This window comes from Pleurodeles waltl, chromosome 7, assembly GCF_031143425.1.
Source record: "Pleurodeles waltl isolate 20211129_DDA chromosome 7, aPleWal1.hap1.20221129, whole genome shotgun sequence".
NCBI lineage: Eukaryota > Metazoa > Chordata > Amphibia > Caudata > Salamandridae > Pleurodeles > Pleurodeles waltl.
The window spans coordinates 265,642,164-265,669,619 of NC_090446.1; the positions used below are offsets into that span (position 1 = coordinate 265,642,164).

Below are 27,456 nucleotides of genomic sequence, written 5' to 3' on the forward strand. Positions count from 1 at the left end.
ATTTTTTCATACTGAATAAAAGTTATTATTATTATTATTATTATTATTATTATCTTTGACCATGCTAATTCAACATCAGCATAACATATACATATAATAATAATGCCCAGTTCAAATTCTAACAATAATAGTGCTATCCTTCTCATTCTCTTACCTAAGGCACCAACAATGTAAACATAATAAACACTGCATGCACATGCCTTACCTTTCATGTTGTTGAAATGGTATTTTCCATTTCTTTCATGTGCACATTCCATTTTACTATTACATTAATTAATTTTGTTAATATTCAAATCAATATTGCATAGATACTAAAATATCTGTTCTGCTTACAAAAAATGCATACCTCTGTAAACATACCTTAACTTTGTTTAGATGTAACTTGATTTTAGAATCGTTCCCTTGCGGTTGCTTTGTTTACTGTTTTCTCTGTGTATATGTTACATACCCTTCAGCATTGTTCACTCTACAATTATTTTTAAAACATGCATATTTTTCACCAAACCAAACCTATTCTACTGCTAGAGATGGCAGGGTTAAGTAATGTCAAATAAAAGTGTTTCTTGATAATATGGAAAGTACTTTCAGATTTAAAATATCCATATATAAGGATAGTATTTAAAAAAAATATAACAACCTCCAAACAACAACAATAATTTGTTTATGTTTTAATATTATACAAAGGTTAAAAGGTAGGATTTCAATAAAAAAAAGTCTAAATTCCTCTGTACTCTTCCCCAACATAGGTCGTACCTCTGTTTCGCATGCAATATTTTGAGTGATTTCTCCGTCAGTATGCTGCCCTCCTTCTCACTCACTCACCCACAAGCGAGACTGACACCTCAACTAAACACGCCCTTTGGTCTCAACATTCTCTATCTCCAACTCTGATTCCGACTCTCTTATGTCCTTAAATCCATCTTTTACATGGAGCATTCTTTGAGCTCATAATTACAAAAACAAAACTAATCATGTCAAAATGCAACATAGTGTTAGCTACAAAGAAGGGAATAACCAAACTCACAACAACTAACCACAGCTCTTTCAGTTCCAAGTTCCGTGCATAGGTGGCCCATCCAGAGATACTTCACTTTTTTGCTCCAAGTTTTAAATTAGGATCAAAAGAAATACAAATCCCAAAAAAGACAAAATGTGTGACTCTGTGAGCTCCTTGTATAAAATAGTCAGTATTTTCATATGTGCTCAGACATCGTAAAAATAAATATCCTGAAGTTATGCAAATCATATAAAACAACCACCTTAATACATGCTTATTCACACACTCATATATGACTACAAAGCAAACATCAACTTTAAGTTAATACCAATAAAGCAAAATTAACAACGCAATGTTCAGTGCACCATCTCTTCTTCTATATTTTATTATTACTCTACACCAGGAACCAACTTTCTTTATAGTCGTTAGGTCTCTTCACTGTCATTTAAATTTACTGAATGCATTCCCCCCGCTTGCTAGTTTAGTTTGAATACCTCTTCGATTTAAAACACCACCAAATTGAAAATTATCTTCTCCTTACTCATGACCCCTCACAACTCTTCAAAAATGGTGTGAAATCGCAACTATAACTACAAATACCATATTAGGGGCTACACTTCGCTGTCTATCTATCTATCTATTGTGACAGTTATTGTGGTAGCCGTCTTCAAATAGCAAGACCTAATGGTTTTGCCATTGCTTGTTGACTGCAGTTTGTACTTTGTCACTTGATGTTAGTGCATGTCTTTTACACTCTGTCTCTCTCCCTCTCTCTTTCTCTAAGAGTTTTTCACTTACCTACTCCCAGCCCCTCTCTGTATTTCTCTACCTTCCCTCTAATATTCCAGAAACCCCCAAATCATCTTTGGTTCCTCTGCTTCCATTCCTCCAACTGCCTCATTCTTCCCCACTCCTTCACTGAGCACTTCTGCGGCTCAGTGTCTGTCTCTCCATTCACCACCTATCCATTCCTATCTGACAGCCACAGGCTGTCAATCACCAATATTGACTTGTTGTGAGGCCCTCTTGGGCCCATGTTGGTTTTCCATTTTAGGTTTTATATATTATATTTTACACGTTTTAAGCTGACATCACTTTTTGGCAATGCACACTTTATGTTTGCACTATATTATTGCAAGAATACATTGTACATGCTGCTTGTTTTCAGTTGGCCTTTCTTGACACATAGGCCCTCATTCTGACCTTGGCGGTCTTTTCGCAAGACCGCCGAGTTACCGCCGCGGTGAAGACCGCCGACCGCGGCGGTATGCCGCTGTGCGCATTCTGACCGCTGGGAGCGTTCCGCCGGAAAACCGCCAGCAGCCACACTGGCGGTCGGCGGGAAAGTGGAGACTGGTCAACCTCCACCGCCACGCCAGCAGAACACCGCCCACAGAATTACGACCCACATTTCTGTGTGGCGGTCTTCTGTTGGCGGTCTTCTGTTGGCGGTCACCTCCCCATGGCTCCTGTCACCTCCCGGAGGACCAACGCACAAGGTAAGTTGATCGTCCGTGAGGGGAGGAGGTGGGGGGGTGTTGTGTGATGTGTCCGTGCATGGGGGTGTGCGTGTGAGTGTGTAGAGGGGGTGTGTGAGTGCGTGCATGCGGGCGGGGAGTGCTGCTGTGCCTATGGGCAATGTGTTTAGTTCGGCGGGTGTGCATGTCGGCATGTATGTGTGCGGGTATGTGTCCCCGTTGTGTATGTGTGTGTAGGGGGTGTGTATATGTGCATGTTGGGGGTGTGTGCATGTCGGGGTGCATGTATGTGCATGTCTGGGTGGGGGTGGGGAGGGGGTTCATACCACCTCTGGGGGGTGGCAGGGGGGTGGAGGGTGTGGGGGGAGGACTCGGGTGGGTAGTGGGGGGTGGGGGAGACCCCTATCAGTGCCAGGGAAGGAATTCCCTGGCCCCGATAGTGCTTACCGCCATGGTTCGCACGGCGGTTCCCGCCCGCAAGAAACCGCGGCGGTAGGCAGGGTCATAATACCCTTGGCGGTCTTGGGACGACCGCCGGGCCGGAGTGCGCAAACTCCAGCCCCGCGGTCATGACCGCCGCGGCGGTCGGAGTGGAGAAGTGGCGGTCGGTCGCGGCGGGGACCGCCGCGGTCAGAATGCCATTTTTAATACCGCCGGTCTGTTCGCGGTCCGACCGCCAGGGTCAGAATGAGGGCCATAATATGTACACTCTGAGCAAGTCTAGGAAAAATAGAACAAGACATCCTAGTTCTTGTGTTGCCTGTTCAGAGACAGTTTCTAACATCTAGACATATCAGCGCATCCGAGCTGTGCCTCTAACACAGTGTGGCATTGATTATATAAATGATGCACTGACCCAAAGGGGTCAGGGAGAGCTCCTGCCACTACTGTCCTAGAACAAATCCTGTGTTCAACATGCAGTTCTGCTCATGTTGATCTTTCACCTTGCAGAGGAGCATTGCCAGCTTCACTCGAGACCTGCATCCGGGCTTAGCGCAATATAGGGGTCTCAGGCTATTCTATCATATCAGGCACAGGCATAGGGCACACCCAATAAGCCCTAAGATTGTAGATAGAGCTAGTAGGAAGATTTATGTCTAAGATTGCCCTGGTGGGACTGTTCATTCTTTTCACCGTGTTGGTAACGCTGGTTTCAGTGGTTTGTTTCATCTGCTAATATTCGCTGCTCTCTCTGCAGTGTATGTCTGTTTCAATAAATGTTTGAAAACATCTATTCGTATCTTTCTTGTGTTTACCCTGGACATGCATGAGTAAAACAACAAAACAGGTAAGAACTGTTTCCTCAACTCTGTGGGGGGTCAGAGTGTCATGTTTGTAGGCTGCTGTAATCATCTGGTACCCTGGGAAGGTTGAGGGTTCAGGTGAGGCACTGTGGGCTAGCTAGGAATTGGGTCACCATTTTCTGATGGTGTAGATAGTCTCAGTCCTTTCTTTCTGAAGCACTGCCACCCTAATACTCAGCCCTTCCTTTTAGTGGGAACCGTATAACAGACTTTCTCATTGCTTTGAAAGTTGCACTGGCTTTGGCAAACCCATTTGCTATGACTGCCCATATAAGAATGTTATTTTGTTATACTTCTAAGATGGCTATCACTTTGTATATAAACATAATGCAGCCATGTTGGAAGCTTTTAGATAATAATCTAGGGTGTCAGGCTGCAGCAGATTGTGGGCCACTGTTTTCAATACAGCCTTGCAAGCATCAACAAAGCTAACAGCGGCAAAACACAAGCGACATCAAAGTGAGATAGATTGTCTTTGCCAGTGCTTGATTCATCATGGAGTTATTTTATGTCTTCTTCTTCCCAAATGATGAAAAGGCTGTTGCTATCTCCCATTGTAGGAGATTTTTTTCACCTCCAGTTAGCGATGTAGCAGCAGGTAAAGCGTGACATGCCATGTGTGGTCACTGTGGACCTCTCTAAGTTGCACAGTGGAAGCACTGTCTATCCCTTTTAAAAAAGCTCAGAAATTGAAACAAAGTCTCAGGGTGTGGATGGGCAGAAAACATAGTTTTTTTGTTCAATATGTAGATGGGTTGACTATCCTAATATGTAAAAGTAATTCAATCAAATAGTTTCCTTTTTTTAAATGGAGCGTTTTATATAATTTAACACACCACATCCTGCTGCAGTGATATGGGCGGTATGAAATGGGCTTTTGCATAAGAGACGGCAACTGATAATTGTTAAACAAAACCTGGTGAACAAGAGGGTTACTGTGGAATGTTTCATGTTTGCTGATAGGTGAAAGTGGAATACTGACAGTGACTTCGTTTAAGGTATGTATTTTGTGGCACCTCATTATTTCAATTTTTTTTATTTCAGCCATCTCAAGACCCTCCCGCACTGAAGGTGCCTACGCAAACCACAAAAGTACGGAAGACCATGAGCAGCCGGGTGTATGAGGCAGTGAAATCCATTGCCCTTTGTCACAATGTTACTCCAGTCTATGAATCAAATGGTGTGACTGATCAAGCGGAAGCTGAGAAGCAGTATGAAGATTCATGTAGAGTTTACCAAGCTTCTAGTCCTGACGAGGTATGATGGACAAAGGTGGTTTGGGGTTGACATCACCTGAAATGTTGTTGTCTTACAGTGACATTCTGTAAACATTTTTCTTCTTTAATTATATTCTTAAATCCATAAAGTTCAATACAGTATAATAAACCTCTTGTTTAATGTATATATGAATTTCCTGTTATTTAAATAACTTTAAACAGTTTCAGTATTAAGAACCTTTCCAGACGCTTTAGTTTATGGCTGCTAAAGCATTATGTCCTTGGAAAATTAAAGGATTTAAGAGGGCCAGGTCAAACACACAGTTCTGTCCTTTGGGTGTTGCTGGTGATATAGCCATTTGTCTAACTCCAAAGAGATATGTATTAGTAAACAACGAGCTGTATAAAAACTTGTCTTTACCAGAAGAAATGTAAACAGCCAGATATTTTTGTGCTTTAATAAATAAAAAAAATCTTTAGGCACTTGACCCTTCTGCGGTAAGGCAGGTTAACTCAGTATAGCACTTAGAGCCCACATGATACATGCTTCCAATAAGCTGGGAAGTGCCCTGAATGACCACCAGGGGACCAGGGGACCAACACCTCTCAACACGTTCACACCATCCTAGAAATCATAATAAACACAATTTTGCACAAAAATACTCAGTGCATCCAATCCTGAAGAAAGGGCCTTCCCTGTCCCACGCAATTTGGCCACTCCGACCTGCATTTTGCAATACTTTGTCGTTTCCCAAGGTTTATGCAAAAACATTTTTATTTTTTATTAAACAAATACCAGAAATCATGAATAGCCTGGAACACTTGGAAAGTAAATTGACCCTTCCTTATGTACACAAAACAAAAGCTTTCTGAAATTAATCTACCCCATGTTTTTCCATCGTGCGAAATGTGGAGTGAATACGAGATACATTTTCTGTTTTTTCTTTTTCCATCTGAGTAAAGTTTCTGTAATATGGACAGAGAAAATCTAATGCTAGATGTGTGTCACTAGTCCCACACAAACATCACATACTGTCTTCTCTGTAACCATTGCCTTTTCAAAACTGTTTCTAATGCCTCTGTTCCTTGTATTTTTAAATAATTTATTGTTTTTTATTTTACTGCATCTCTTGGTAGGTTTTACCATTCATTTCGTACTTGAACGTCAAATGTGATCTGGTGTTGCTTCTTTAAATCTTGAATGCTTCTGCCATTGCGAGTGGATGTTAGATTGCGCTAGACCATGGTGAAGATTTTTGACACTTCTAATTCTCCAGCCAACAACAATGAGCTGTAGTTTCACCTCTGACATTTAAATATACATATTCCTGTCATCTAATGTTAGGCCTGGACATTTGCAGCTTGTTCTTCTTTGAAGACGTTTGAGTCACAAGACCTTTTGTGACTCCACTCTTAATCCACAATGCACCAGCACATGCTGCCTCACCCTTTTTGCTTCTGCTATCAGGTTTGGATGTTTAGATATGCTGCTCCGGGATTGATGTGTCCCACACTAGATTCTCTGTACCAGCTAATCTTCTTTAAACCATGCAATGAAAACAACATTCCTGCACCACTGACTGATCCTGAACTTGGAACCTGACTGTTGGCTTTCAGTGCACTGTGCCTCCTGGCTCTAGTGTATAAAATGTCTTGGTCATCCCTTGGAGATTGCTCTTTCAGCAGGTTATGGAACATACACCCTTCTAGTTCTGCTCTAGGTGAAACACAAAAATACCCTTGGAGTTATTGCACGCTGTATGTAATTTGTGTCTCTCAGTAGACCACGAGGTGGCCTCCTGTGATACCTACCATGCCTCCCACTGCAAAACGACCCACCAGTATAGGAGACAAAGAGGATTGGCTTACCACAAAGTGCAGCTATAAGCCTTGCTGTAAACACCCAACATTTTCTGAGCCAAATACTTGCCTAAGGCCAAGGAGGAAGATGCTGGGGTCTTTGGCATTCCAACACGGCAAGGAGGTGAGAGCCCAGAGGTAATCTTCCCAGAATGGGGGAGGACATGCAGGAATTTTCTGTCAAATGGGCTTGTCTGGATTCCAAAGAAACGCATGCTGGGCTTTGATGATGAGCCAGGCCTTGACCACTAGTCCGCCACCATTTCCTCCCTTACCTACAATGCCTCCATTACACTACCCTCACACTAACCTGCTTCAGTACCACACAGTACTGACTCAGATCCAGGGATTCCTTATTCCCTTCAGGACCCTCATGATAAGCCGTTCGGGCCCCTGGAGGAAGAAGACCCAGTGTCGACCTCTAGAGGATAACAGCCTCTAAACCTACCCTGTGTAAGGCCTCACAGCCCAACCATATCTCCACTTATAATGTGATAAAACTGTCCGCCCAGCACCTTCAAGTAAACCTGCATAAAGTTCAAGATGAAGATGACTTCCTAATTGAGACCCTCTAAAAAACAGAGAAATCAGTACTCTACCTCCCAGGTTAAAGGGAATGGTTAGGTCAGCCACAGGTAACTCTAAAGAGTCCATAAAGGCCAAAGTGGTCCCACCCATGGTCAGAAGAAAGTTTAAACCAGCCCCTGATGTCCCTGTGTATATTTGTTGCAAGGTCTCCCATTTCAATGGCAAGCATCTGTTTGGCCCGTTTCTAAACAGTGCCCCACACCAAAACATTAACTTCTTCTGCAAGTCCATAAACAAAGGGGCCGAAGTATCATCCAGGCCCCATATTTATACCATTTGACCACTGGAACATGGGAGCATAAACCTGCTTCCTTCAGCCCCCTACTCCCTGAGACGTTCCGCTGCAGTCAATGATGCAATCAACAGATTAACTGAGAAGGCCTATCTCTAATGGCAAAAACCTCTCTGCAAGTATAATTTGAAAGATTGTTTATAAGTAATGAGGACCATGAATTTACATTGTCTCATGAAAAAGGGAATGCATTTTTGAATGGCTACGTAGCAAAGAATCAATGAGGTGCAAGTAGGTTACTGGAAATAGGTATTTTTGTGGAAGTGCAGCTGTTGCTTTCTATATTATCAAAATAATGCTCTTAATTGTGACCACAAACCATCTGAAGAGAATTCCTAGCAACCAGAATCTATGTATACAGGTCACTATAATCAATTAAGCTGTAAAAGTCAACAAGATCTGACATTAGGGAGATTTAGCAGTGAATATTTGTTAGCTGCAGCCTGGAACATGTGGTTTCAAGGTCAGGCTGGTGTACAGACGTGCAGATAATTGAATATATCATTAGGTTTGAATATGACACAGCTAAACATAATGATTTCAGACTAATAGCAAACCTACTAGGCTCAATCCTTGCCCCAATCCAAATATTGTACTTTTGTAAAACTCTGACAAAAATGTTACCCCTGTAGTGCAGTCTGCTGTGTAAGTTGACACTTAGGAAAAGAACATTGGGATGTTGTAGTCCGAGGTACCAGGCCTAGAACATGGGTGTTCAATTCCTGTCTGGAGTTTAGTATACGAGTAGATTTAGGGAGAGCACTCAAACCAGCATAGATCAGCAGAGAGCAATCGTAGTGGAAGACAAGCTACTACAGAAGTGGACATGTGAGCGGAGAGGCACTATGTGAAAATAGAATATATTTGTCTGGTACACACGGAGCCCAGTTAACAAAAAATAGGAAACCTTCACCCACTAACGTGCACACATTTTGTTTCTCCATGAGGAAAACATTTATCCATGTGGAGAAAGCTCTTTCCCTACACCCGCAGTATTCCACCAAAAATAGTTTTAAAAATATCAAATGAAACAAATATAATGCAAAAAATATTGTAATGTTAGGAATATTGTGAGGTAAAATGCTGAAGTTAAGGATATTGTTTTTTTAAGTACTTTATATCTCTTTTTTAAGTATGGGTGTACATAATATGGTTTGTATGGTTTATTAATTATTTTGTTGAATTGTATTAGTTTTGTGTGAGTTGTTATTTTAATGATATGTGTGAATGTTTGTAGTGTTTTATTTTTAATTGGTAATACATTTAAAGTTTTTTATAATGTTATTTCAATTTATGTTTTGTTGATGGGTTGTTTGGTTTGGGGCAGAATAGGCTGGAACATTTCTTTAAATCATTTTTTTACTTGATTGGTTTATATTTTGTTTTTTGATAATTTAAGTGCTCCTTATCTAAATAATGTTTGGAATTATATAATAGATTACTGTAAAAATTGTGTTGTTTTTTTCATTGCTGACTATGCAAAATATATTTATTTGTTTTTAATAATTTGGATAATCCCTGCGTTATGTTTACCTTTTTATATAATTAAGTGTATAGTGCTATTTCTTTTTTTTTTTAAATGTGTCTTGTAGGTAAGATACCATTTTCATGTATTTTTCGAAATTAGAAGTTTATATTGTAATATAATATTTTTAAAGTTAGTATATACTTAAAAGTTAATATTACCTTTAATATAAAAAAAAAATTATACTTCCCCAATTTACTACAATATTGTGGTCTTTCTAATTTTTGTAGTTAATATTTTTTACTTAACATTCAAAGTATGTTATGTTGATATTGGTGTGCTTGATATTTTTTTCGCCTATATTTTTGTCTGTGATATTCTGTCATACATTCAGCATCCCCACCTAATCTGAGTATGATCTTCTTCCTACCCTGAAAGGGGAGTTTATCTAGCCATTTTCTGATGGGAAAGGGCGGTTTAGAGATAGAAATGGCCACAGACTTACTAGTATGTTGGTGTTCCAAACTCAGTGTCACCAGCCTCTTCTCTTGTTCAATCTGCTTTCCACCCTTTGCATGGGATGTAATACTGAGGATTTCGGTGCCTCGAGGGGAAATCTGCAGTAGTAAACACACTTGTGTCTGCCAGAAGTCCCTTTGGGAATTCCGGGCTGGCCTCATATAGGCATTTTCATCCTTAAACATTCATTTATGGCTAAAATGCCTTGACAACTGAGTGAGCTGTGTCAATATTTCCTCATTGAAGCTGAAAAATGGAGTGATGACTAGGATATTTGTGAATGTGTGTGCGTGTACATATTCAATGGAAAAAAATAAAGGCTAAAGTAATGTAATAGGTGAAATGTTCAGTAACAATGTAACATGTTAAACTCCAAAAAAACACTGAAAATCTCTCACTGTGTTTATAGTTAGCTCAAGAATCTATAACTCGTGCCCTAAGTAAGGTACCTATATTTTGTGTATGCTTTTATTTGGAAAGGCCATAGAAAACAATTAAACTTGTCAAATCGATTGCACTTTGACTCAATCTTCGCATGTTAAAACTTGACACTTGAAATCTTACATTTACAAAATATTGCAAACATTTATTTTTCGAAAACAGATACAAAGAGACAGTCTATGTTTTTTTTTTTTCTTTTTGGAACAGTTGAGATAATTTTTACCAGTTGGCATGCATTTCATTTCCTGAAACAGAAGGCAGGATTTCCTAAATTTGTTTCCTGCAGAAACCTTGAAGCATCTTTATTCAGATATCAATTACCGCAGCCTGGGGCCCGGTGGTCCTGTCAGCTGCAGCTCAGCCATACAGTAACTGGCAGGGGAAATGAGACAGATAGCATCTAAGGGGAGATAAGAAAGGTCTGAGGTTCTTAAGTAAATAGTATTTAGGCTCAGACAGAGCTTCGCGATTTCCAAGACACCGAGAGTGTGCTGATTAATTGAGTACCGACGCCGAGCTGCCGGAAAATGAACTAAATTAATCACCCTGAGAGCAGCCAATAACAAACAAGGATCATTTCCCCAGCCGCCTCTTGAAAATGGCGCGTTCAGATTCCATCTGTATTCTGCCTGCCTCAGATTCCAAAGTTTTCGAAGAGTAAACAGTCATTGAAAACAAGTTCTTTATGTTTGTAATGTAGGCAAAACTATAAACAAGCATTGCCAAAGCCATTGGTTCTGGCTTTCATTAAAAGTCCTACTAAATCTGTAAATAAAAGCCTGCTGCAGCGAAAACAACTCAAAGCAAAATGGCCGTTTACTGTCTGTCATGTTTCCAAGAGGTAAACATTGAGACGGTTGAATGTACTTTTGAGAATTAAAATAGTCCTTTTCTGTTGCAAAAAATAAATATTATGGACTCTATCAGCGGGTTATTCTGTTGGAAAATATGGGGTGTGTGTGGCTGTCTTATGATGCTCACAGGTCTCTAGTCTTTTCTGTCGTCTGTGATTGCATTTTCATTCAGTGTTGCAGTGAAAACAGTTAAATAGTTCAAAAATAAAGTCATCCTAAACTGTGCAGGTGTCCTATAAAAGTAGCAAGCTGTGGTCTTTTATGGTCACAAGAGTCCAGTAGCCTCGTCATTCAATGTCCTGTCATCTGGCCAGCCAGGAATCTTGTATTGGTGGCTGTGAGTCACAGCAACCATTTGAGTGTGAACCTAAGCATGTAGCCAATCTGGCTTCAGGTTCAGGGCAGGGAGCACAGTTTGTTATGCTATGGGGTTAGCATCCTATTTTAACATGTTTATTCATTTGGTGATACATGTTTACACATTCTGTTTACTGAAAATCCTGATTATCAGTTAACTGTATTTTGGCGATCACAATGTAGTAGAGCAATGACTGTTTATAACTCATTAAAATGCCGCTCTACATTTCTCTTCAGTACTTGTTGAATTAACAGTCTGTGTTTTGCAAGAAAATGTCTGACTAGGTGCACCTATAGAGGCCGCTAAAAAAAGGAAATTCTAAAATTCTGTATTGTTGATACGCTCAAACAACCTAGCAGCAATGTCTATCAGGTATATATTAATATTTCTTGTTTGACCAGAAGCAGACTTAGGGCCTCATCATGAGTTTGGTGGGCCGACCATTGTAAGAGGCTAGCCTGGTTTGTAGTGGGTACCTTGAGTACTTACACCATGTCCAGTTATCCCTTATTAGTGAAATGTAGTAGTGTTCTAGCAGCTTAGGCTGATAGAGTTAGCTATAGCAGAGCAGCTTAGGCTGAACTAGGAGACATGCAAAGCTCCTGCATTACCACTTAGAATCACACAGTACTTCTACACAAGTAAAGACAATACTCAGTGTTACCAAAATTAAAGGTAGTTTATTTGGGTGACACAGTACCAAAAATATCTTAGAGGTAATACTCCTTCTGGAGGTAAGTATTATACACAATATATACACTAGACACCAAAATAAGGCAAGCAATTAGACATAGGATAGTGCAAACAATAGGAAATGCTATAGAATGCAATGGGGGAAAATAGGTCTAAGGACAACACAAACCATATACTAAGAAAGTGAAATGCGAATCATGAATTCCCCCCCCCCCCCAGACAAGTGTAGTGTGTGCAAAATCGCTGGGAGAGTAAGAATACAGTAAAGGTGAGTAAATTACCCCACATCAGAACCCAGAAAAGCAGGAGTGAAGTACTGCAAGTTTCCTTAGGATACACTACAAGTCGTGATTAGGGTTATTGCAAGAACCAACCAAGACTGCAAACAACAAATGGTGGATTCCTGGACCTGAAGACCTGCAAAGGAAGGAGACAAGTCCAGAAGTCAAAAGACCAGTCCAGGAAGGACAGGAGCTCCTGCCAACCCAGAAGAGGGTGCAAAAGAAGAGTTCCCGGTTGGACGAAGATTGCAGAAATGCACCCTATGAAGATGCCAGCGGGTCCTGCATGACGCAAAGGATGTCCCACGCCGTGAAGTTGGATGCAGGCGAGTAATGGCGCTGGATTCCTCCAAAAAGCCTTGTTTCCGGAAAAGTTGCATTTTGCGTCAAGTAGGTGCTATCTGGACCCAGGAGGGACCTGGGGTCCTCAACTCTGTGTGAGAAGGAAGAGGCGGCTCTCAGCACTTCAGTGAGCGCTCAGAGCAACCACGGGAGTCCCAGGACACGGGGACAAAGGAGGTGCAAAATGCGGTTGGTGCAGCACTACAACGGAAGGTCCCATGCCGCCGGAGATCAACTCAGCGAGTTGAGCTTTGCAGGATACAGTTCTGGGGACCTGGGCCAGGTTGTGCACAAAGGAATTTTGCAAATAGTGCACAGAGGCAATAGGAGGTGAAGAAGATGTGTTGTACAGGGTTACTGTCGTTCTGGGCGAAGCCAGTTCTTACCTCCTCCAAAGTGCGACAGCAGGACCTCAGGACAGTCTGTGTCGATGGGGTCTACCCTCTGTGTTCCAAGGAGCACGCTCTTCATCCAGTCCAAGAGAACCGGTCATCGACTTAGAAGGTGCCTGCTTCAGCAGGGGAGTGACTCCGTCACCCCACGGGAGATTTCTTCGGTCCTTTTAGTGCAGGGTGAAGACAGGGAGTCCTCAGAGCATGCACACCATGGAAACTGTCACAGTTGCTGGCTTGAGCTGAAGTTGCAGAGGAAAAGTATCCCTTGTGGATACTTTGTTGCTGTTACAGCGGTTTCTGGAGCAGGCTGCGGTTGATCCGAGGTCAGAGAATGAAGTAGTAGTTGCAGAGGATTTCTGCTCAAAACTTGCAAGTAGAATCTCTAGAGAACCCACAGGAGAGACCCTAAATAGCCTTGAGAGGGGTATTGGCTACCTTATCAGGTATGGGCCTATCAGGAGGGGTCTCTGATGTCACCTGCTGGCACTGGCCACTCAGAGCCCCCCCACACGTTGCAAAGCAAGATGGCTGAAGTCTGGGACACTCTGGAGAAGCTCTGGACACCACCCCTAGGGTGGTGATGGACAGGGGAGTGGTCACTCCCCTTTCCTTTGTCCAGTTTTGCGCCAGAGCAGGGGACAAGAGGACCCTGAACTGGTGTAGACTGGCTTATACAAGGAGGGCACCATCTGTGCCCTTAAAAGCATTTCCGGAGGCTGATGGGAGGATACCCCTCCCTGCCTGTAACACCTATTTCCAAAGGAAGAGGGAGTAACACCCTGCTCCCAAAGTAAATGCTTTGTTCTGCCTTCCTGGGACTGAGCTGCTCAGACCCAAGGAGGGACGAACCCTGTCTGTGAGGTGGCAGCAGCTGTAGCTGCATTGCAAGCCTCAGGAAGTTGGTATGGAGGGGACAATTCCATGATCTTAGAAACCTTACACGGCCATATTTGGGGTTACCATTGTGAAGCTACATATAGGTATTGACCTATATGTAGTGCACGCGTGTAATGGCGTCCCCTCGCGCATAAAGTTCTGGGAATTGGCTCTGAACTATGTCAGGGCACCTTTGCTAGTGCAAGGGTGCCCTCACACTTAGTAACTTTGCACCTAGCCTTCATTAAATGAAGATTAGACATATAGGTGACTTATACATTATTTAAGTGCAGTGAAAATGGCTGTGAAATAGTGTGAGCACTATTTCACGCAGGCTGCAGTGGCAGTACCTTGAAAGGGTTTGTCTGAGCTCATTATGGGTGGCAAAAGAAATTCTGCAGCCCATAAGGATCTCCTGGAACCCCAATGCCTTGGGTACCTAGGTACTATATACTAGGGACTTATGAGGGGGTCCAGTGTGTAATGGTAAATGAAGTCACTAGCTTATACTGACGAATTTGGAAGCAGAGACAGCATAAGCACTGAGGTTCTGGTTAGGAGAGCCTCAGTGACACAGTTAAGCACTACTGACAACACACACATTAGGCCATAAACTGTGAGCACTGAGGTCCTGACCAGCAGGAACCCAGTGAGACAGGCAAAAACATACTGACATACAGGCAAAAATGGGGGTAACATGCCAAGGAAGATGGTACTTTCCTACAACCGTCAGCCCGCAAGACCCGTGGGAAGGAGACTCAGAGAGCCGAGGCCAATGCCGTCGCAGAGAAGGTGCCCCCAGTAACCTCGGAATGCGCACTGTCTGCTGTAGCAGACCGGGTGCAATCTGAGAATGCTGAGCAGGGGACCCCTGCACTTCCTATGACATGGTTGTGGGCAGTGCAGGGGCTTCTCAGCAAACTCAATTCCAAAAAGACGGAAGTCCTCATCTTCGGCTCCACCCCTCCGCATGGGATGACTCCTGGTGACCTGCCACTCTCAGATCTGCTCTGACCCCCATTGACCACGCACGCAACCTAGGATTCATCCTGGACTCTTCACTATCTGTGACCCAGCAAGTCAATGCCATCTCCTCCTCCTGCTTCAACACCTTTTGCATGCTCCGAAAGATCTACAAATGGATCCCCACCGAAACCAGAAGAACAGTCACCCAAGCCCCCGTAAGCAGCAAACTGGACTACGGCAATGCCCTCTACGCAGGAACCATTGCCAAAATCCGGAAGAGGCTGCAGCGCATCCGGAACGCCTCTTCACGCCTCATCCTGGACATCCCCGCCACTGCCACATCACAGGCCATCTGAGAGACCTGCACTGGCTCCCCGTGAACAAGAGATTCACCTTCAAACTCCTCACCCACGCTCACAAAGCACAGGACCACAATACCTCAAAAGATGGCTCTTCTTTCACACCCTGACCCGGCAACTCTGCTCCGCCAACCTCGCCCTTGCAACCGTCCCACTCATCCGCAGATCTACAGCCAGTGCCAGATCATTCTTGCACCTATCTGCCAAGACGTGGAACACTCTTCCCACCCACCTGCATCTGACCAAATAGCTCCTTACCTTCAGGAGTCTTCTCAAGACCTGGCTGTTCGAGCAGTAGCAGCACCCCCCCATACCCCTCACTTCAGCGCCTTGAGACCCTCATGGGTAAGTAGTGTGCTTTACAAATTCCTTGATTGATTGATGCAATGTCTACTACTACATGAATAACCTGGAGGCATTTTAGCGAGATTGTTAGATTTTTATGAAAATTGCTGTGGCCTGAGAAATGGAAATTTCTTCTAAGCTTTGGGATATGACTGCTGTCTTGATTGTGTTTAGTTTCTGCAATCTAAGGCGTAGCTCTGACATTTGAGACTGAAATATCTGTAGCTCATTGGGCATGCCCCTGCAAAGTAAACCCTGAAATTACCTATCTGCGCATCTTTTCAGTTTCCCATAATTCTATTTCAACACGTTTTTCAGTGCAGATTTACCCGAAAGGTGCAGGATGCCAAACTGTTATTATGTTATTATATATTACCCGCTGGATGTCGCCAGTAGTGAATTATAGTTAGGACCTAGTTTCTATAGGAAAAGCTTTTTTTGTTTGCCCAATAAAGTGGTGCTGTTTGACAAACCTTTACGAATTTTTCAAAAGTAGTTTGCCACCACTGCAGCTACTGTCTTGAATGTTAATGAGTGATTTGTCAAGTGGAGGCTGACACAAAAGGGAGAGTGGACCCAAAATGCATTTTCCTCATGCAATTTCCCATAGGGATTTTGAACACTACAGCTCGAACCGCTTGATGGATTTGCACCAAATTTGGCAGAAAAGTAGCTCTTGGTGCAGAAAGAGGTCTTTTTGGTTTTTGGTGTTAAATAGTTAAGTAGTTTTTGAGATACTGAAGGAAAAAGAAACAGATATCTAGTGACTGGAGTGGGTTCAGCTCCTGTTGAGAACAAACTTGTCATTCTCCCTTTTAACCACTGAGAATGCATAACAGCCTTGAAACCCGCCACATATATGTTAGTAATATGCAGCTTGTACTCACCTTCTTCCAGGATGGTAGACAGCCCACTAAAAGGCCCCCTTTGCGTGTTTCCTGCTGATTTTGGAGATGCGTGAGATGAAGAAGATGAGCACGCATCCACCAAACAAAGAAGCTTTTACTACATATCATGGAGAAAGCACCCGTGTTTGGTGGAGATTCAAATCTGTAGTCTTGTCTTCTTGTCTACAGAAGGGTTCATGTTATTGTAAATTTCTGTTTGAAAACGCCAGAGGGACAATCACAATGCCAACATTACAGACACACAAAGTCACCGGAGACATTACCTCGGGGTCCTTTACTCAGCTGTAGTGTGGAATAGCCACTATACATTTACCCAGCAAGGTAGCACTTATTAGCCGGTAGAAAGTACTCCAGTAGGTTAGACATTTTGCACAAAACTGTGTCCTCTTCTTCGATAAATAAGCAGGTCAGGGTGCATTCTGGCACCAATGCTTATTTAACAGAAATTAAACCTGAATGGGAAGCACTTACAAATATGAACAAAGCAGGTGCCCCAGTTGAAGCTCCGCTTCCATAAAGTACAAATCACCCTAACTTCTTGCATTTAGTCAAGGCAAAGCAGGTTTGTTTTCTCTGTAGTTTCACCTTGAAAAGTTATCTGAATTCCTTGACGGAGGTGAATATATATTGTTGCTCTTTCAGAGTGCATTGTCTTCTGTAGTGACTGTGACAAGTGTTTTTTTTTCTTGTCATGTCCTGTTGAGAACAGAACACACCCCTCTCCTTTTTAACTACTATGAGCATGCAAATGCGCAAAATGACCTAGAAGCCCTGTCTATTTCGCCAAAGGCCCTGCCTGGCACAGGGTCGGATGCCTATGGGGTGGTTGCGGCCAGGCCCTGTGGCAGACCCTCGCCACGCAGTGCAGGAGGATGATCGTGGTGCGGGGTTGGATGCTACAGGGGTTGGCCGGAGAGCCTAGTTGTAGGGCCTGGCTGCAGTCAATTCCCACTGTGCACGCCCAAAGGCCGTGCGACCGTGGGGCTGGATGCCTGCGGCCAACTCCCATGCTGCTTTGAAAAAAACATATAAATTCACTTTGAAAAAACGAAGGTTACAGGGATGATATAGTTCGGAATCAGCATTAAAAAAACCTTAGAAATGTTCTTAAAAAACCCAAAGGTTACAGGCACTATATAGTAAGGTTCTGAATTTACACGCACAAAACCATAGAAATTCAGCATTTGTATATAGTTCAAGTAACCATAACTTGTGCCCTAAGGTAACTATAACTCTTGCCCTCTCCATGCACAGCTAATTGCCCCACATAATTCATGACATTTTCTATTGCATCATTGATATTATCACTGCAACATTTGCATAAAAATTATTGAAGAGAAAACTGTACATGGGGGAGGTGCGAGGTATACTTTAGGGCACTAGTTATAGTCAGTTGAAATAAATCAAGCTAAATCTGCTGAATTGCTTTGGTTTTGTACGTGTAATTTCAGATCCTAACTATAACGTCTATGTAACCTTTGTTTTTATATATATATGAATTCTCTCTCTCCCTCCATCCCTCCATCCCTCAATAAAGTCTAAAAATTCACAAATATCATGTTAGATAGTTCAGTTTCAATAGTTTTTTTTTTTTACTGTTAAAAGTCACTGTTGATAGAAAAACACGGAAATAGCTTGTTTTCCCTTTATTCCAAGCGTCAGATGACCTTAATTGATTTCTAAGATTCCCAATCAGATGGAAAACAAATATTTATCATATTTAACAATGCAGTTTCTTTCTCACAGAAATGTGAAGGGCATCTTTCAGTTGTGTTTTGAGATGCATTTTCGTGGAAAAAGTATTCTCCAGATGCAATTTGGCTCATAATCTGACATACACTGGAAGTATCAGGTACAGTAGGAGTGTCCAGGAAATGGGGAAAGGCCAGCACATTTCAACTATTTTCATTGTGTTGTCCTTTTGTCAACGCGTTCCATTCATAGTAGAATTTCTTCCTTCCTTTGGAAATGGAACATAGGAATTGGGCCAGTCCTGGCGCTCAAACATGTTCCCACAGTTGGGTTATGGGAAATATGTGTAGTGCTAAGCTTTTTTATTATGGGTTTGCATCCCGTATAACTATTTGTAGATGTACAATGTGCATCTCCCGGGCTGCTCTGGAATAACAAGTCACTGCAGCTAGAATAATAATTTATCTAAGCCTTCAAAGTGCACCTACCAGGCATATTAATCTGGTTTTCAAATTTTTTTTTGCATAGTATTGGCGGACAGTAACTTTTCTTTTGCACATGCATAAACATTGTAGTTATAGCATGTGCGCTGTAGATTCTAATGCTCTGCACAGTCCTGCCATCTATTGTTGGGCTCAGATGTTTAAAAGTGTTTTTCTTCAAGGAAAGCCTTTTGAGTCAAGGAATGTACAGTGACTGCACCTTTAAACAATGCACATGGGCACTGACTCCATGTTATATTGTTTTTTCTGTCATCATGTTTGGACATGTTCAGACAGGGTTTCAAGACCTGACATTTCCTATACTTTACTTCATGCATCCATGGTGAACCTTCATCATTCACACTTGGAGAAACCTTTATTGTCTGCATTTCTTCGCTCAGTGACATTATCTGGGGGAGCAGTGCCACAAATCGACTTATCAAATGGAAGGGGACTCATGGTCTGCTGGGGCCTCGTGTCGCCCTCTTCTTTAAAAACGTCCAAACTGGACAGTGCAGAGCCCCACAAATTAATGGAGCAAAGTCAATTCACTCACTGCCCATTGTGCCACGTGAAGTACCCATGTCCGGGTTACTACAAAGCTTGTAACCTCCGCCTCCGTTCCACTATGATGATGCCTTGTGTGAAGCTTTCCTCACCTTCCGAATGAAGAACACACTGTGGTACCAAAGGGAGGGGCATAACAAGATTTACCAGCAGTCCACCACCAACACGCCTAACACCTTTGGCGATGAGGAAAGTGAGGATACAGGAACTTTGCCCATCCCCCCCCCCCCCCCCCCCCCCAGCCTTCAACAAGCCTAGAAGCCATCTTCTACAGCGGCTCTGCCTTAAAGGAGACCTCATTGACTTCTAAGACTAGCACCCTTTAAATGAAGACCTCTGCCAGGGTCATAAGTATCATCAGCTTGACACCCACTGCAAGCCTTACACCTCCAGGATCCCTGGCACCATTGGGCTCTGGTTGGCACTGAACGAAGACCTTGGAAGGACCTGCTCAAGAGCATCAACACCTCTTAGCCATCGAGGCGCAAGGCCACCAGCAAGTTCGACTCCACTCAAAACTGAAACGCCAATGCCTAAGCCATCATCGACTCTGCATCAGTGTTGATGATGGCTTTGTCAACTTTGATAACACCATTGACAACTGACTATGAAGACTTGGAACCAGCTGATCCTCTAAAGGCTGCAGGGGGAGTTAAGTGTGAGGCAAAAAGACCTCTTTATCTCCTTACTGGGAAGAGTTTGGTAAAGCTACCCCCTCTGAAACCCAAAGAGACTCTGCCTTAAAAGAGGAGTTTGACAATAAAGATGAAACCTGCATCAGGAGCCTCCAAGGCTCCTATGCCCAAGAAGCAGAGAGATAGTGTCATGAGCCCTCCCCCTTATGCCCCACCACCTTTAACACCCCTACCTCCTTCTCTGCTGATTCCACAACCACATACACCACCTCCCCCACAATCACCAGCGGGTTCTCAGCACTCCTTTTATGACCCAGGTAGCTCCTTTGGCCCTGCTGTCTCCTATGACACATCATTCATGCTGGGAACCTCATGTGACCCTTCAGACGACCCCAGAGCAACCCAGAGTTTGACCATTCCCATGTCAGGGCATCTCCTTCAGACAATATCATGGCCTATTACGAGGTCATCCAGCTGCCAGTCACCTTTCACAAGTTGGACATGCATCTCCACCATGAGAAAGATGATTTCCTCAACAAGACTTTGTCCGAGTCAGATTGGACAATGAGTTTCTGCCCATGTTAAAGGGCATGATCAAGTTCACCCCAGAGATATTCGGGGAACTTGCTAAGGTTAGGATAGTTACACTGAGGGTGGAGAAGAAGTGCAAGCTCTCCCGCATTGACCCTGTTCATCAGGGAACATATCCTATCCGACTCCCTGGTTGTACACACTGCTCACAAACGGGCTTCTGCTCAAGTCACAGGCAATATCCTGTCTCCTGATAAGGAGAACAAGAAGCTGGACACAGCCGACAGGAGGGTGACTGCAAGAGTGGTTACCCAATGGCTCATATTTAACTGCATGGGCTCCTTCCCAGGTTATGATAGAGCCTAATTGGAAGAAATGCAGACATTTGTGAAGCATCTCTCTTAAGAGTTAAGGGAAACAGAGTAAGGGATAGTGTCAGGAGGTAAGACATCTCCAAGGCTATAATACTTTGAGCCTTCACTGCTGCAGATATAGCCACCCCTGGGGGTAACACCAGCATTCTTATCAGATGCTATACCAGGCTCTGTATCTCAGGGTTTAAGCCGGAGGTCCAAAAGCATCTCCTCAACATTATCTTTGATGGAGAACACATCTTTGGGCTCCTGTTTGATGGGATGCTGGAGATGATAAAGAAGGCCATCAATATGACAAAATTGATGGATGCCCTTCGAAACCTGGCTTGTTTCAGAGGCAGCAGCCTTGAGGGGGTGGCGGCCCAACCACCTTCCCGGATTCCACAAATTCATATAAGATACAGACCAGTCTTTCTACCAGCAGGCATGCAGAGGGTAAGCTAAGGAGTGCATACAGGGGCTATACCGATAAAGGGAGGGAAAGGGTGGCTGTGGCAAAGGAGCCTCTACTCAAAGCACTGACTTGCCCCACTGCCCCGGATCACCCATCATCTATCATAGGAAGATTGCAGGATTTCCTCTGTCACTGGGTGGAAATCACATCGGATCAATGGGTGCTAGTGGTGGTTTACCATGGTTAGTGCCTAGGCCTTCTCACAACCTCTCCCAACATCCTACCCCACACACATACCCTCAGCTGAGAACATCTCTGCCTTTTAGAGGAAGAGGTCCAGGAGCTCCTCCACATACCCCTTCTTTGCACTTCATTGCACTTAACTAAATATGTCATGCTATTACTTACTGATGAATGTATTCTGCCAATACTCTTGCATCATTGACAACTGATGTAGGGATATAAAGCCTTCTATGAATGTGTTCCCTCACCAGCTAATTGCTCGCTAAATCAGAGGCTATAAGCAGGCCATGTTCTCCTCTGACCTGCTACTAGACGATAAAATGACATCCTAGTCAGGTTAAGCAGCCAATAGGTTATTGTTTGACTCTGCAATACTCCACTCCTTCAAACATGGAAGTACGCCCAGAAATCAAATAGCTAAAGTTTAAATCAAATGGATCCCTGGGAACTAAATGGAAATGGGAATCTTTGGCGCATGCCTAAATGTTTCCGTTTTTACAGTGATTTGGGTGGGATTGATTAGTTTAAAAGTTCAAGGAGGCCCCCATTTCTTCCATGTTCCTGTACCCATTTCCCGTTGGCATTCACATTTTTTTTAATGTACAAGGGAAGGAATGCACCCACTGTTTGCATTTGTTGTGTTTAATAAGCCCTTATAACAGACTAGCTGTAAGTATGTCCAAGTTTATACAAAGGAATGGAATTACAGGTTGTGAGTCCATATATGTACGAATTGTATGTAGTTTTATAGTACAAGCATAGCTAGCAAACAAAGGAATGGTGACCCTTTTACGGAACCTCATTGGAGGAGTTGCAATATATGTTCCTTGCATCTTGGCTTCCAAATGGCACCACTTTTGAAGTAACTGGGCATGGAGATGGGCGTCTGAATAATGTGAGACATCATTGACTTATGATGGTAGCTGCCACATGTCATGATGTTTGAGAGAATAGATATTCTCTATAGCAGAAGCTTACAGGTCGCTTCTGCAAGTACATTGCCAGCCTGTATAGTCCACTTTAGATACAGTTATAAACTGAACTTAAGATTCCTTACTCACTAGTTTTTTGTGTTTGTGCGCTCTCTAATAGTGTCTTGTAAGTGTGATGATGTGGACTGAGCTGTGATTCTTCTTGTAGGTCTTTTGATGTCAAGGTGCTGGGGTAACATCTGTACCCGTGCCAGCCTTAGGGCTGTAAATGCTGTTGTATAGAATTGGCACTCGGCAGCAAAAGCAATAAGTTGTTTATAAATTGGAATTACCTTTCTTCACTTCTATCCCAGTGTACAGTACAGACTGCTCTATTACCTCATATCTGCAGCTCAGATCCACCACTTTTGACTTAATCTATCGCAACTCTAAAATCCGTGAGACATATGCACTCGTGCCCAAGGTATTTCCCCTCATTTATACTTGACTTGTGGTACAAGCAAATCATCCTCCGATGCTGCTGCGTTGAATCAACTTAGTCTTAAAATAAGATCGTCTGACAGTGGAATCATCAAGCTCCTTCAAGGATTTGTGGCAAGTGCTTAAGGCAATCCAGTGTCCAATCTCTCAGAGGATTTAGTTTGTGATCAACCATGTGAAAAAGGTCATAGAAATTGAATCTTCAGGGCTTGTAAAGATTGCTAGTTCTAGCTAAGTATTACCCAAAATACAGTTCTTTCTGTTCGCTCTCTTACTTCTGCCCTCTCACTGGAGGACAAAGACATTTTCTATTAAGATAATTACTGCCCCATTTAGAATCATTGCTCTGTCCTACTGGACACTGGCAGCCTACACAGTAATCATTGAGCAGTAACCATCTCAAATAGCGCCCTTCCAATGAAAGATACATTAGCAATACTTACTCTTTCGCATTGCTCTGCCTCTTTGCCATCCGGTTCGGTGCATGTGCCAATTTACAGGCATAGGCCTCACCCTTGTCTTCCACATGTCTACTGTTCTTTTCCAGATATTAGACAGCATACATGGGTAAGCTCTCAATCGATGTTTTTAGTGGTGGTTCTATCCTCTTTGTTTAGCTACCCTTCACAAAAGGGACATGTTTGCACTTACAAAAGACTAGCATTGCCTCCCTTGGCCACATGTGCCATTCACAAAGGTATTTAAGTCTTACTCCAAAGAATGCTTGCTATGCAATTAGTTTAAAGCTATCTCAGATTAAAATTAACAGGTGTTCCAAAAGTACCCCCTTAAAAACATAGGATGTGTCCACAGTCTGATTCTCTGGATGTAGCAGATGACAGTGAATTATTGCACCCAACTATACCTAATCTTTTTCCTATGTCATTGAGGTTGCCGTCCTCAAATATTGGCCCTCCAATCAAATCAGCCCCTTCTCGTGAAGACCTTGGGGAATATTTAGCAGTTGGCAAACAGACCAAAGAGCCAAATTGATAGGAGGCTCTTTCTATTTAGAGCCATGTGAATTGCGATGTTTTCACTTTTGGTGGAAATATTTGACTGACTGACCCACATGCATGGAGCTTTTGTTTTAAGTATGTCAGGTCGTTCTAATGTATTTCTTTCCTCTTCAGGACAGTCAGAAAAAGCATTGAGGGTACCAAACAGAAAAATATCTGAGGGTGTCAGTGCTATCATTTTTTTCATTTTCAAAAATAAACTCCCGCTTTGGAAGATGTGTGTGTGAAAAACAAAAAAACTTACTGAGCAGCAGTTTGAAAAAAGATTGCCTGGTAGCAAACTTAAAATACTTTCGGAGGAGTTGCTGTGGCGTTGGTACTCTGAAGGCATAACGTTCTCTGCCAGGTAGGTAGAGGTGTCTAAATATGCCAAAACACATTATAGCCCTCCAGATCCCACATTACCCCCATCTACTTTTCTATTAGCAAGCCAATTCAAAAAATTGAGTTTTTTTAAGTCTTGGCTTCTGGGGTGTGCATGCACTGTCTGTTACGAGATGTATTTTTAGCTTACAGTGCACTTAGATTCTGCTCATTGCATACCATTGGTTGGCTTCATTGTCACTCCCATTTGCTTGCTTCCTATTCATTAGTTTGTTCCCTCTGCTTTTTGTGTTTTATTCTTCTCCTGTAGTATGGATGCATCACTAGTGTCCTTCCAGTGCTCCTTTTTTACCCATTAGTTTTCTCCTTTTATTTGAGCACTCCAAACGAGTCTATGTGCGTTCTAGCTGTCTCCATAATTAGCTTCTGTACCCCCTCTGGGCTTCGTGTTACGCTCTCTGTCTGTGTGCGTCCCCCCTGCTCTCTCCCACTGCTCTCACCCGTTAATCCCACACTTCACGTTGCTTTCTCTCTCCCTGTTACTTTGCTTCCTTCAATGTGTCTTCCAATGTACTTCTCCTCACCCGTTCCCCAGAGTTTCTTCTGTCCCGCCCTTTGTGTTGGTTTCCCATCCCACCTGTTCCTTCCCCCACCCTCATTCTCTGTGATTCAGCCTCACATCTCCCCTGCCCTCGCATTCTACATTGTTTTCCCTCTACTGTGATTCCCCCTTTATGCTTACCTCCCAGAGAAGCTGAGAATATTTGGATATACTTTGCCAGGGAGCAAATGACCTGCGCGACTTTTGGATCCACCTTGCCAGGGTAGAAATGATGCACCCTCACTTCTAAAGGGGCTCTGTGGTACCAAGAGCCCTAGGAGCTGCAACATTGACCTGGGGTGTCGCAACTGAGGAAGTCAGGTCCTTGCCTTTCTTTCACTGAAGTGCAAGACTTCCCTCCTCTGACACTTAACACCATCTGTGCTCCTGCCCTCCCAGAGACGGTGCAGAGTGAGTGCCCACGAGGAGCAAAGCGTTTGCTCCTTATTTCTGCTTCACCAGTTTCGGATTTGGCTCTCAAGGACTCCACAGTTTTACAAAATCACTGTTTTTATGTCTAATTTACGAGACAGCTTGTAGATGTCTGTAGGCAAAAACCTATTGTGAACCACAGTGCTTTAGGTGAGATGATCTCAAAAAAGGTCTAGGGCTAAGTGAAAAAGGTGTGACTGAAAACTCATGAACTAGAGTCCTGTGCTGTGGACAGCATGCTTCCTGGCCAGCATTTAAATTCCTCTTTGTGAGCTAGCTGCTACAGCAGCAAACATGCATAAAGCTAGTTAGACATATTGGCTTTGTGAGTGCTGGTTAGCAGTTTTATGTAAATGAATCACAACAATGATTTTGATGTAAATAATTAGAATTGGTAATTACAAACTGTACATGTGTGACAATCATTGCACTGGAGAGAGGTCAAGTGTTGAATGAGTGTGCATTCTGAACACTGTTTTGACCCACTGATTCACACTGCCTTCAGCCTTTGCTCCAGAGCTCTGTCGTGCCCCATTATCAACACCGTCCCAAAACCAGAACTCACCCAAACACCAAAAACCTAAATACGTTTCAGCTCACTTACCTTTCAAGCTTGCAAAACGCAATATCTCACAGCCCTTTAAGTCCAAGACCGCTTGCCTTTTGCCAATACTTAGTAAAGTAAATCAAAATAGAAAATTGCACTAAAGCAGGTTATACATGCTAACAAATTCAAAGACTTTATGTATGTAACATATGCAATGTATATACAGTAACACGTTGATAAGAACATTGCCAAGCCAATAGGTCTTAACACTGAGACCTATTGGCTTTCCCAATGCTTGTTTGAAGAAGCAACCCTTATTTAGCCTCCCTTGGAAATTTCAGTAGGGAGAGTTTTTGAGGTCTGGACCTTTCGCTTTGTCAAATGCAGCTGTTACTACGGTTGTAATGACAAGTGCTGTGGGCAAAGTGAAATCCCAGACAAACATTGTTCAGAGTTTAGTTTTTTGACAAAACAGTTAAGACTTGCCTCCAACTAACACAGCTTTAGAAATATCAAGTTGTGTTCTGCAAACCTAAAGTAGGTAATTTATGTCAAGGATATAGTTCCTTTTTGCATTTCATAGGTTTTACTGAATCTTGCATTCCCTGAGAGTGTCCCTTTTTCCAGTATGTTGTGTTTCTGTATTTTGTGATGCAACATATTACTTTTGAATAGTTGGTTCTGTGAACTGAGTCGCCTCTAGGTGACTTTGAGGTCAGGCTTTGAATGGGCATTTACAACGTGCAATGATTGAGAGCTCTAGATTGAAGACTGAATGATGTGGAGGTTTCTCACTGGGCCTTTCTGTGGGACATAAAGGTGTTCAGAATACATGGTCATCTAATCCTTGGCCTCTCTGTAGAGCTCACAGAGTAGTGGTCATGTGTTCCAGTTTTATGTGTGAAAAAGTGTGAAGGAGGTACATAGCTGATGGAATATTGACAGTGTAAAAGAACAATTCAGTAGTTATGGGAGAGTGTGTGTGTTGTGGGTGTTGGGAAGATGGCGAGGCGGAGGAGATTCAAGAAAGAGCATGCAGGAGAGAGTGAAAGGGTGGCACTGAAGAGGAAAGAGATGAGATGTGCAGACAGAATTTCAGAAAGATGTTGTATGAAAAAGAGCATACTTTTTTAATAGGGAGACTGCAGAGGAAAGTGATGTGAAAGAAGGGAACTGGGGGGTGATTGAGACAATCCAAGACCTCTACACTTTCCACTTTCTCATATTTTCAGGACTGAAACATTTAAAAATCTAAATATTAACTGCATTATTGTTGTTAGTCATTTATCAGATACTGCTAATAAGCTTTGGAAAAGACAATATTTTAGGCTAGTTTCTGGTGTGTGTCTTTTATCGTGAGATAGTTCTCGATTAAATCACAAAAAGCTCACATATGCGTACCAAAATAGTGGTCAGGTGCATGCACAGGATTTTAGTTTACATGGTTTAAGCTACACTCTTATTTACATAGGCAACGTCTCCTGGAAAGATAGATGGATACACTTCACATTAGGGCTTACTTTTTGCCAAAAGTGGTTACGCCCTTTCATGTAGGCCAATCCATCACCATGCCTACTTTTTAGGCACCCCCACATCCCTCTAAAGAAGAGGAGAGACCCTACCACCTGGACCCAGAAAGGGCGTTGGCATTCTACCTTGGTCATA

General features: G+C 42.9%; 1 protein-coding gene across 2 annotated transcripts in view; it reads left to right on the plus strand.

Moving 5' to 3' along the window:
- The window catches only part of ATP9A (ATPase phospholipid transporting 9A (putative)), a 534,117-nt gene that overhangs the window by 249,789 nt on the left and 256,872 nt on the right, over window positions 1–27,456 (plus strand). For both annotated transcript variants that reach the window (XM_069243632.1, XM_069243631.1), the window contains exon 14: window positions 4,824–5,036. In XM_069243632.1, the coding sequence (XP_069099733.1) occupies window positions 4,824–5,036 (213 nt within the window). The remainder of the gene's footprint in view (window positions 1–4,823; window positions 5,037–27,456) is intronic.